At 35.9% G+C, this 11,664-nt stretch overlaps 1 protein-coding gene across 1 annotated transcript; it reads right to left on the bottom strand.

Moving 5' to 3' along the window:
* Window positions 1-8,547: 8,547 nt before the first annotated feature.
* LOC132141951 (heart- and neural crest derivatives-expressed protein 2-like) lies at window positions 8,548-10,522 on the bottom strand. Its single transcript, XM_059551594.1, has 2 exons — window positions 9,493-10,522; window positions 8,548-9,180 (listed from the first exon to the last, which is right to left on the bottom strand). The coding sequence occupies exons 1-2, from the start codon at window positions 10,018-10,020 to the stop codon at window positions 9,082-9,084; spliced, it is 627 nt and encodes a 208-aa protein (XP_059407577.1). The 5' UTR covers window positions 10,021-10,522; the 3' UTR covers window positions 8,548-9,081.
* Window positions 10,523-11,664: the final 1,142 nt, after the last annotated feature.

Consider the following 11,664-nt stretch of genomic DNA (forward strand, 5'->3'; position numbering starts at 1 on the left):
TTTTTTCAATAAAAGTTTAGGAAAATATATATGTTTTACAGGATTTTTTTTCCCCCTGAGCCTAAATGTTTTATTTTTTATTCAAATTTACAGCCATTTTCTGTAAATAAAAGAAAAGAAAAGTAATGAAAAAGAACGAGAAAATAGAAAAAGAAAGAGGCAAATTTGCAGGCAAATACATAATACTTCTGGAAGACAATATTTTGGTGCCCCGTACCGACTCCGTTTTAATATGACCAAATAACAGATTTTTCACTTTTTCACAAAGCACTATCAAGCAGTAGCCTACTCGAAGTTTTTCTGGAGCAGTCATGTAGACCAGTGTTAAGAGCATCGCAAGGAGATCTGTGCAGTCACCTGCAGGACAAACGCAAAATTACACCAGAATGAGATTTAATGCCTGTTTAAACAATCAAGGAATTTGTTTTGGTTACAGAAGAGGCTTTCATTGCACAGAACAACAGCAAGACACAGTAATAAATAAATAAATAAAAATTTGTTAAAAACTAATAAAACAGACAAATTATATGTAGCCTACACAATAGCCTACATCAAACAGACAATTTAAATAGAGAAAAATGTATGTAATATTGTAATCCAGGATAAATTGTGACTATGACATCAGTAGTTTTAGTTTTGCCAAGTGATAGCAGTAATGCTAAATACAAGTAGAAAAAAAATTAACAGATAACAAATGGAACAAAATAATAAATAGGCAAATAAATGAAACATATTCAAGGAAGTTTTATAATTGTTGTAGATAACTGTATGAATTAAATTCATAGTGTGAATGTTTAACGGGAAAATGGTCTAATGAGTTTTGCAGGCTGATGAACTAACCCGATCTCAGGAAAGTGCGTAAACAGTACGCCAAATAAAAACAAAAACTCGTGGTATTGATACGCAAAAATGGACTTTGGCGTGCATATGCTAAGCGATGGATTTGTCTTGTGGTATAAACGCATATTATATGTACGCGGAACCTGTGCACGCCAACAAATTTCGTATCATATGCACGCGAAAACTGCGTAATGCACGCCAGAGTCCGTTTTTGCATATCAATACCACGAGTTTTCGTTTTTATTTGGCGTAGCCTACTATTCATAGCTACGCATTTTCAAGAGACTGACGATGCACAGAGGATTGGCGAATGTCCCAAAAGCGCAGCTTCCCTAAATGCACTCCAGGAAGATGAATGTCGTGCTAAATATCCTTATCATTTATCAGGTTCAGTCACAGGGCCTCTGTCTCCGATGACCCCTGAAACTTGCACCCCGAATCGCAAAATTAAAGAAATATATAGCTCTGCACAAAATCAATTAGCCTAGTTAATTGAGGTTCAGTATTTAAAAGAACAAACATTTTCCGTCCATTAAATTTAGCCTATACTAATATTTTGAACGTCATGCAGAACCTATAAGCACAAACGTTCAGTTAGCGTCAATGCAAATCCCAAATCTTCTAGGGGATACTTGCTCAGTTGAGAAAAAGTTTTTAATAAATACATTTAATAATAATAAAGTACAATTTGGTAGTGACGCTGTCCTTTCAGCAGCCATTAATTAGGCCTATTCGCCAGAGTCATCGGCCTATTTCATAGCCTACTCTGGACATTTTATGTTTAGATCTGTTATAGCCTACAAAACGAACAAACTTTGAATGTGATGGGGAACACAAACTGAAAATGCATATTCAATATGATCTAGCCGGAAAGTCTTTGTGGTCTAAAATAGAGGGCACCATTTGTAAAACTGGAATGCATGATGAGATAGGCTATCTTAGGGGGTTTAACAGAAAGAGAGAGAAAAATAAATGTGATAATATATATACAGAGAAAGAAGGGAAGCTCAGAACAGTAGAGCAGATAGACTAGCTGTCATCGCTGTGGTTTAACACAGTCAGCCACAGACTGCTCCAGAAACTCTCCATTACTGCCCAAGATGGATGGGAGGGGAACCTCTACTGCCCTGAGGGGCCCCTGAGTGACAGGAGAATCTGGGGTTGCCATGGTAGCACTGATTCCATGGGTACACCCTGATCTGTTATTCATTATTGATTCATGAGTTTGCTGTCTTTCCACTGCCTCTTCGAAGACACTCTTCCCAAAAGTCGCACGTTACAGTTGGGCACCGGCACCGGCACCGTACTCTCAGCTCATTCTTCACTGAATCAGCCACAAGCAGTGACTGAACGCTTGTATTTTGCCACATGCCATATGAGGTTATTTTTACTGTAAGTTATTGCATATTTAAGGTCTGTAGTGTGCACGGTAACAGATGTTTTCATGACTGGGAAACCGAGGGAACTGGTTCACCGATGTTAATGCTGGAATGCTAGTTTTAGCTCTTGCCCATCTCTTTGAATCTTCATGAATGGATTTTCATACTCCGCAAAGACTGAAAACTGATTTTTGTGATTAGTTGTGTCACAATTTTGTGATGCAGTTATTCATTAGGCCTACTTATTTCATTTGCATTCATTTCAATACGTGACCTAAATATCATTATATATCAATATTTCAATACAATCGCGAGCAACAATTCTTACATCCCATTATTTATAGGCCTATCCATTGAATAAATGCAACCAGTCAGTGAAAGTCCGCAACAATGTTGTGCTTGCATTTTGCAGTGCACAATTTAATTTAATACAAAGGAATGTGGCACGCAGTTAACTATTTTATTCTGTAAAAAATAAAAAAAGGAGTCGATTCACTATTTCCTTCTTGTTAGAAGCACGAAAGTAGGGAGCTTAAGGTGTCTTTATAGAGCTTCATATAATGACAGCTTCGGCCCCCTGGGCAATAATGTAGGTGTCTTCTGACTGACGTCTACCTGAACCTTTCTCTTTGTTCTCGATGGTGGATTTCGTTTTTCTAAATGCATGTATAGGACTACTGAAAAGAAACATTTCCTGAGAGCGCATCATTTTACACTCTTTATAGAGTTATTATCCATTAATTTGCGTAGATTTGACATTGAATTAAATTATATGGCCTACGGTGTTTTAATTATTATTATTGTAAAAAGACGTTAACATTTTACATGAGGGATTGCATTGATTTAATTTAAACGTCAACAGCAGGCCACTGGTTTAGTGAACGGTTGGATTCAACAAAGCGAAATAAAATTGCCAAAACAAGTTCAAGGTCGTGTTTTGTATAATATTTCATTCACATTTTTATAGAATCACAATCAAAAATCACATTCGCTTTGTAATAAAAACTAAAGATTATTTCAGCACTTTCACAAGCAAAAATACCACTCTCTTTGTCATAAAAACTCAAGATTATTTATTTTCAGCACTAATTTCACTTTCAAAAGCAAATATCACATTCTCTTTGTCATAAAAACTCAACATTATTTATTTTCAGCACTAATGTCACTTTAGTTAGTTTGTTAGTTTGACTGGCATCATCACGGCGAGCAGTGAAGTTATTCGAGCTTGAGTATTAAACGATGACAGCCTATTCCAATTCCATTCCAGTTTAAAAGGTTAACACTGTGAATAATTTGTGTCCGTGATGAACGAAGTCTGTTTATTTTTCACTGAAGATGTATTGCACTACCACTTCTATGGCTTCCATTTAAATGAAAGGGATAAGAAAAATAATTGTTCAAAAAACGTATTTGGTGAGGGTCAGGAAATGTCAATCCTAGACGCTTAGTTGAAAAAACATTATTATTAGGCTTAATAGATGGTAATATGAGGCCTACCGTTAATGGTTTGATCGCCATCTCCTCACACAACCAACAGGGAACGTGAGAAGATGAACATATAAAATCTTCACCGTCAGGAGATATAGGTCTAAATCCACAACCACGTCCATAAGCTGTAAATGCAACTTTAAAAGCAACATTGACAATACAGAATCCCTGTTACGTATAGCTACGCCAGCCTATTGCTCGAATAATATGCAGTTACATCTTCACAACAATAACTGCGTTGTAGCATATTAAGTAACACGGTTATTATAAATACACTTAACCTAACTTTAGGCTATGTATCACTGAAAACTATAATATAAATTGTGACCTTTTGCATTTCTACCTGTCGCTGATCCTCTGTTATTGGTCTCAAATTCCCGAAGACTGCATCCGAATTTATTTGCACATTTCAGGCTTGCTCAATTTTAACATATTTTAAAAGAAGCACGCAATGAACCATTATTTCGTCGCCTGTTACGATTTTTGGTTTTTGAAAATGCAGCCGTTCACATGTCATTTTTCCCCCATCTGGATTTATGCTCTCGTTTAAAGGTTTTAAATGTTTATCACCGACAAAACAGAGCAGTCGCCTCATGCTCGCAGGGATAAATGGAGTGTTAGAGGACTCGCTTGAAATGACACGCACACCCTGACCACTTGGGAGGTCTTCCTCTCCTCTCACAGCCTCAATAGTGACCGTTTTTATGCAGTAGCCTATAAGCTTTATCTGTGTAGGAGTCGATTTGCTTAGCTGTGAGGCCAGCTGTTCAGCACACTTAACGTGAATTGGAATTTGTATCTAATTTTAATATTTTATTTAGGCTATGTAGTCTACATGTAACATTTTATATTTTACGGTACGCATTTTTGTTGTTATGTTCTTTAAAATTGTGTTGTAAGATGTTAAAATATAACATTTACAATCACATTAGGTACATTTTTATTTTACAAACATAATTTGTTTTGTTTTAGTGCACTGAATCTATTAAAACATAAAAAAATATGCCATTTGCCAAGAGCAGGCTACTGTGAAATCAAAGAAATTGCACATGATGTCGAATTTAACACAACTTAAAATCGTTAAAAGGGCCATCTTTGCTGAAGCATGTCATTGCCAAGTTTTTCTTTTAAGGAAAAAAGTGGGGTTCGGAGATGTATAAATAAACGTTTTTCAAAGCATTTTCAGAAAGTTGTGCACCGCAATACAAATATACAAAATTAGTAGCCTAGGCTACAAGTAGCCAACAATTCAAAACGACAAACACAGCACAGCAGTGATAATTATTTCAAACGGCTGAATTCTTACTACGCCTTTGAAAAATTGATTAGCAAGACATAAGCAAACTCTACGCAGCTTTTTAGAAGTTTTGTGCCAGTTGTTATAAGCCAACAAATCACTTTCCAGGAGGTTAAACCAGTTTACCGTAGTAAACGTCAGTGATCCTGCCTCTAGCTCGATGTATAGGCTAGAGCCATCTCTTCTCGTCAAGAATAACCTGATGGAGCGAAGCGTCTTTATTCCTTAAACTCATTCAGCTCATTCTTTCCGCGTTACCGTTGTTTGAGGAGTCTGGGCGCAAAAGTGTCTGGAGAACTTTTGTAGGACGGTTTGGAAGAAGAGGGAGTTGTTTCTGTGAGAAACTCAATCTCGCTTACAGTAGCGGCCTCCATCTGGGAACTGTCACAACTGACAGCACCACGGGCACCGGCCTGATCTTCCGCAAAACACACTCCAGCAGAATGGTACATTGTCTTCTTAGGAGAACAGCTGATCATGTATCACCTGATACGGTGGCGCCGCAGTAGGCTACTATTTAATTTAATAACGAACAAAATACGGTTTCGTTAGGCTACTTGAGTTTTCGTAGCCTATATTTTATATATTTAGGGGGTGAGTAGCTGGGACGCTCACTTTCTGTTGACCGTTTTCATTTCATTTAATTTAGTTTAATTTACTGTTATTCAAAAAAAAAAAAATATATATATATATATATATATATATATATATATATATATATATATATGAAAATAATATAGTGTTGAATTCTCTATTTCAGTCGATATCATAGGCTATTTTGCAAATGGCTAGGTCAAAATGGCTGCACATGTTGGCGAAACGCTCCCAGAATCATTTAGGCTAACTCGCATGACCTAAATTAAGTTAGACTATTAGGCTATGTTATATTGGAACACATTTATGTGGGACAAAATGTCAAATTTTAATTTACGTTTAATTACACAAAAATGATCCAGTCTAATGAACTATAGGCCTATTAAAACATGACCTGCAGCTGAAGACTAGAACTTTACGAAGTTTAATACACGACATTAAAAAGGCCTGCATATCTGTTATGCATTTTAAATTAGATGAAGACTGCGACATTTTTTTTTTCTGTGCGACATATTGAATCTAAATGGTGTAGGCCTATCTGAGATCGTGCCACTTAAGCAATATATATATATATATATCTTAGTTTGTCATATACGTGATTCTCTGAATCTCTGAATGGTTATGATTTAGGTTAAGGAATGGATCACAGGCATTATACGTGATTACGTTCACCATATAGGCACAGGATGGCTATGTTCTGACGTCAATATGTCTACTAGCCACTGCTGTAGACAGAAAAAAATGGAGGTGGGTCTTAGGAGCTAATGGTTTACAGATGTCTGTAATACCAAGAAAAAGGTGATGTGTGGGTCCATGCTTTAAAATATAATACGACCCTATAAGTTCAAGAACTTTAAGATCGAGTTTTGGATAATTACACAAAAGAGACCAAGTCAATTTTTTATACTGGGAAGCGTTTTGTGCCATTGCCGAGGCAAGTTGATAATAAGAAGTATTGACATTTTTTATTTTTTTTTGGTCATGATTTGCACGCTTTAGAATTAGATACCCTATATTTAATAATATGGGACATGAGGTGATGGGAAGTGAGTGATAAAAGAGCTAGGCTATTTACCAACGAAATTGTATTCCTGGACCAGACTACTTCTTTTTGCCTCAGTGCCAGAGGAAATAAGTGCTCTTTACTGCTTTGGGCCTTCAGGAATCATGGTGTCGAATGCAAGATATGTGTTCACTTCCATCTATTAGAGAGTCATTCGTGTTACTGGAGCGGCAGCAGGTCACAATGAGGTCACGGTATTATCTGTATTCTTAATCAAGGGAGTACGGACGGTCAATTTTATCTGAGACGCCATCTTGACACTTTCAACAAATTATCTACAATTATTAGTGCATAGAACCTGTGGAATCAGACAATACGATGTAACGTAAGCAGTGTTTTAATGCAACCGGATGGGTTTTAAATCGGCTGTGTGTCTTCCTATCTAAGCAGATTTACTCTGCTTGAGATGTCAGTTTAATTGCTTGTCTTTGCATAAAGAACCGAAAACTAGACCTGCACCGAACGAAAAACACGTAGCATGATTGCACAAAAAAAATATAAAAAAGGCTAATAACAATTAAGAAATAGGAAAAACAGAAAAAGACTGCTTGGTCTTCCTAAATATACATCGAATGCATCATTTTAAAAATCGTTAAACAACTTGAATCTGAAATAAATCACTGACGTCATTGTATTATTCCAATAATTCCAGCAGATACAAGGCTACTGACTGTTGTTATGGTCTTTGCCAAAATTAGGTTCGATGAACTGTGGTGCTATCCCCCCTCCACACTAGTGGGAAGTTTCAGCTGCACATTTTGATCGGCACTTTATCAATCATTTGCACATCCGAGCAGGCTTTAGTCGCTCAAAGTCTGGCCCTCCTCCGTAGGCTATTGTGTTGCTATTTCATTCATGGAATTTAACGTCTTGCAGTTTTCCCCCCTTATCACGATTAAACAGCTAGGGCTATAGCTAAATGTGTTTCGTACAACCTATAGTCTGTGCAGTTTCAATATTAGAATCGTGTTTGTTTAAAATAATAATAATAATAATAATAATAATAAAATACTGTCAAGGGTAGCCAAATTAACCTGTATAGCCTTCTTTGCAATTTAGATGGTAGGCTATGAATATTGTTTTTTTCTGTAGCCTATTACATATAAAATACCATAGCCTATAAAATACCATTGCAAATCAATTTTATGAATTAAATTATAATTTCATCTTTTGGCACCTGCTGCAGAAACCGTAGGCTATAACCAGTCAGTGTTCATTTAATGCTGTATTCCTTCATGTCCCGATTTCGTCATGTACGCTGACATATTATCAAACTGAGTTAAAATAATACAAATCTTATTTTAACATAATAATAATTATAATATTTAACAGTAATTTATTTATTTTCAATTGTAGTTACTCGAAACAACTAACAGCACTGTTACTCGAAGCAGCCTTTCCGAATGTAAGACATATAGAACATAAACATATGTAAAAATTAGTTAGCCAACCTGTACACAATGCCTATAGCTACTACAAGCATTAACAGTTTATATATAATTATATTTATATATATTTATTTATTTATTTGTATTCAGTGTTGCATGCATAAATTGACAAACGGTTCAAAACAGTCCCGTTGTAGAGTAGTGTCAAATGTAAACATTTGTCTTCAAAACTTTCGATACCTTTTAAAAGCCAATATGTCTCAAAGCAAAACACAGTTGGCTGCTTGAATCTGTGCTGGAGGAGCTGCTGGGTGTGCATCGCATGAGTGCGTGATTTGACTGTCACGTCTATGGAAATATAATTGAAAATATATTCAACAGTCTCTCTAGGCCCTAAAACTATCATTATTTCTACTGTATGGCTATGTTAGTAATTTAGTGTGCAATTTGCCAAGTGGCATCTTTAGATTAAATTACATTTCAATACAACAAAAGGTCTAAGATTGTTAAAAACAGTGGTTTATTGAATTAATTACATTGTTTACATCTCCAGTATTATTTAAATTTGTGTCTCTCGACGGAAGGGCACTGGGTGGACGGAAGGGCACTGGGTGGACTCAACAGTTGTTTTAGACACCAGCATTGTACGACCACAAAATTACATTATAACACTTCATGACATTTACAAATAAAACATTTACTATATCATAACATCAACTAATCTTCCTCATTACTAAAGAAGAGAGAGACAGAGAAAAGATACTGAAAGTGATAGAGAGACAGAATGAGACAGAACTTCACGTATTCTCCTTAATGGCAGCTATCTAATTTTGATTCACAATGGGACAAGAAAACAAACAATAATGAACCAATATCAGACAGCAACACACAATCTCTTACCAAGAGAGAATCCTCCTTCTAAAATGGAATGGTTTTTCCTCAAATATCCACTGTCCGTAGCGGGAAATTGCACATAAATATTCCATTAAATAATGTGGGAGAACAATTAAAAACGTGTCTTTTGCATTAGTCTCATTGTTTCAGTTCCAATGCCCACACATGCTGCGGCCAACCAGTTCTCCCTTTAGTTTTCTTGTCATTGCTGCTCCCTGAATTTTTCAAAACGTCGTTCTGGAAAACAAAAAACAAAACAAAACGACAGACAGAAGAGATTATTTGTATAGCTTTGCACTTTACCAAATTTGATCAATGGACTGGTCACGATAAAGACAGCAAATGTAGACTATTAATTTAATTTAATTTATACAACAAAGAAAAAGGCACAGCAACGTTCAACAAAACAAATTTATTCCAACAGTATAATTGTAAAGCTTTTATATCAAAGTTAAATAAAGTTTCCATTATATGTAGCTAAGTCTAATATTTGGCAATAATGTTTATCGACATTTATGAAGATCCATTTAGCCTACTTTAAGGTCTTACCATTTCCTTCTTTCGCCTTTCTTCTTTGGCTTCTGTTTTTTTGAACTCCGCTTTGAAGGCCTCTGCTTCCCCGTTCTGTTCGTCTTTGTCCAGAATGTCCATAAGGTAAGCAATGTAACTGGTAGCCAAACGAAGGGTTTTGATTTTGGACAGCTTCGTATCCGCGGGCACGTTGGGAATGCATTCCCGGAGTTCTGCGAAGGCGCTGTTGATGCTCTGAGTCCTGCGCCTCTCCTTTCGGTTTGCCGTGGGTCTACGTTTTACTGGTCGGGGTCCCATTCCAACGGCGCCGGCCCCCGGCACTCCTCCGTAGTGCGAGTGGTCGAGCCCGGGGGCTCCTGCTGAGTATTCGGGGCTGTACGAGGGTGCCATACTGTAGTCTGGAGGAGACATTTCCGGATGGCTGATAAGCCACCCATGAAAATAGGGGGGTTCTTCGTGACAGCGACTGGCAGCAGCTGCGGCAGCGAAGGAATAGCCGTCATGATGCATCACCGGGTGGTGGGGAAACCCTCCAACTAAACTCATGGCGACAGACTTAAGGCGAACCACAGACAGAGTAGCCTACGCTTTGGCTCTCAGATCGTGCGTATATTTTGACTTGACGATTTAGACACCGGCTTTCTCCCCATAAAAAAGTATGAATTTGTTGATTTCTAACAGAAAGTAAAAATTCAGTCCTGCTTAACTGGCCATAAGAAAGATACCGCTGAATTTCTAGCAGATCATTGACAGACGAATAAAACAGGCTTCAGCTGTAACTGCACTCGAGTTATTAGTCAAAAATTGTTTACTTACACGTATATTCTCCACTGCAAATATCCATCACGAGAAAGTCTCATTGCTATACTTATTAATGTTTTAGCGGTGTTAGAGCCAATTTTCTTCTTCTGAATTTCAGACTTGTTATAGAATCAATAAGATGGAGCGTTGGATGGAAAAATATCCAAAGCCAGTCGATGTTGTGCACGCAGTTTGCAGCCTGATTCACTCTGTGGAAGCAGACGAATTCCGACGTTTGATCTCCATGTCAGCTACATCTTTTGAGCTGCTTGGGTTCATATATGTCGTCAAAACTGTTCTCAGCCAATAACGTTGTAGAGGAGGAGGGACATGAACTGCAGCGTTAGGATGTTTATGCTCCCAAATTGCACGAACCCTTGCAAAGATAGCTTATAGCTACTATAGCTTGTATATACAACATGTAAAAAATAAATTTCAAATGCATGCAAAAGGGACTGGTAACGTATTCCATGATTATTTTCCCGTATTTATTTTGTGTGTGTGTAATGGTATTTATATTTGTTTTCTATTCATTGTAAATGTAGGCTATGCACAATCACTTCAGTCTTTCGTATGTTTAATTTGAAACCTTTTATTCAGCAATCAAATTGGCTACATTTTCAGATAAGCTGATGGCATAAACATTAGTATAAGATGCCTTTTTAACAAACAAAATAGAAATTGGTCGTATTTAAACTAAAAGCCTGGGTATGATTGATTTTATATATTTTTTTTGTTTTTTTTTAATTATTATTATTGTTTTTAAGTATCACTGCCTTTTGAGAAAAAAAACAAAGAAAAGTAAAGGGCAGACATTTAAACAGACGTTAAAACTTTATTATTAATAGACTCTCATAACCACGGTGAACTATGCTTTTTTATCTGGCATATATATGAACAGGCATATATATATATATATATATATATATATATATACATATACATATATATATATATATATATATATATATATATATATATATATATATATATATATATATATATATATATATATATATATATATATATATATATATATATATATATATATATATATATATACATATATATAATAAATTGAAGTAGCTCAAGTCGACTGAGATAGATAGATAGATAGTGTTTAGGGAATGTAATTATGTTTTGCCTTGTCAGTAAAAGCGTGTTTTAAAATAATAATAATAATTAATGATAAGGCAAAAATGTGGAAATCGAGTGTGTATATGTAACCTATATTAAATTAATTATTTAATCTATATACACATTCAGCATGAAACGAGAAATCTTTTTAATGTGGCAGTAATAAGATAAATGTATCACTTTTCCTTGCCGTATTAGGCATAACGTGGTGTTTTGCGTGAAATTGTTTATAGGACCAATAAAAACACATTA

The sequence above is a fragment of the Carassius carassius genome, chromosome 6 (genome assembly GCF_963082965.1).
Source record: "Carassius carassius chromosome 6, fCarCar2.1, whole genome shotgun sequence".
NCBI lineage: Eukaryota > Metazoa > Chordata > Actinopteri > Cypriniformes > Cyprinidae > Carassius > Carassius carassius.

Bases quoted from the DNA above. Each gene is read 5' to 3' on its own strand.
- LOC132141951 (XM_059551594.1), bottom strand. From the start codon at position 10,020: ATGAGTTTAGTTGGAGGGTTTCCCCACCACCCGGTGATGCATCATGAC. The intron at 9,181-9,492 runs GTAAGACCTTAA...TTTGTTTTCCAG, and splicing joins AAAGGCGAAAGAAGGAAATG to AACGACGTTTTGAAAAATTC.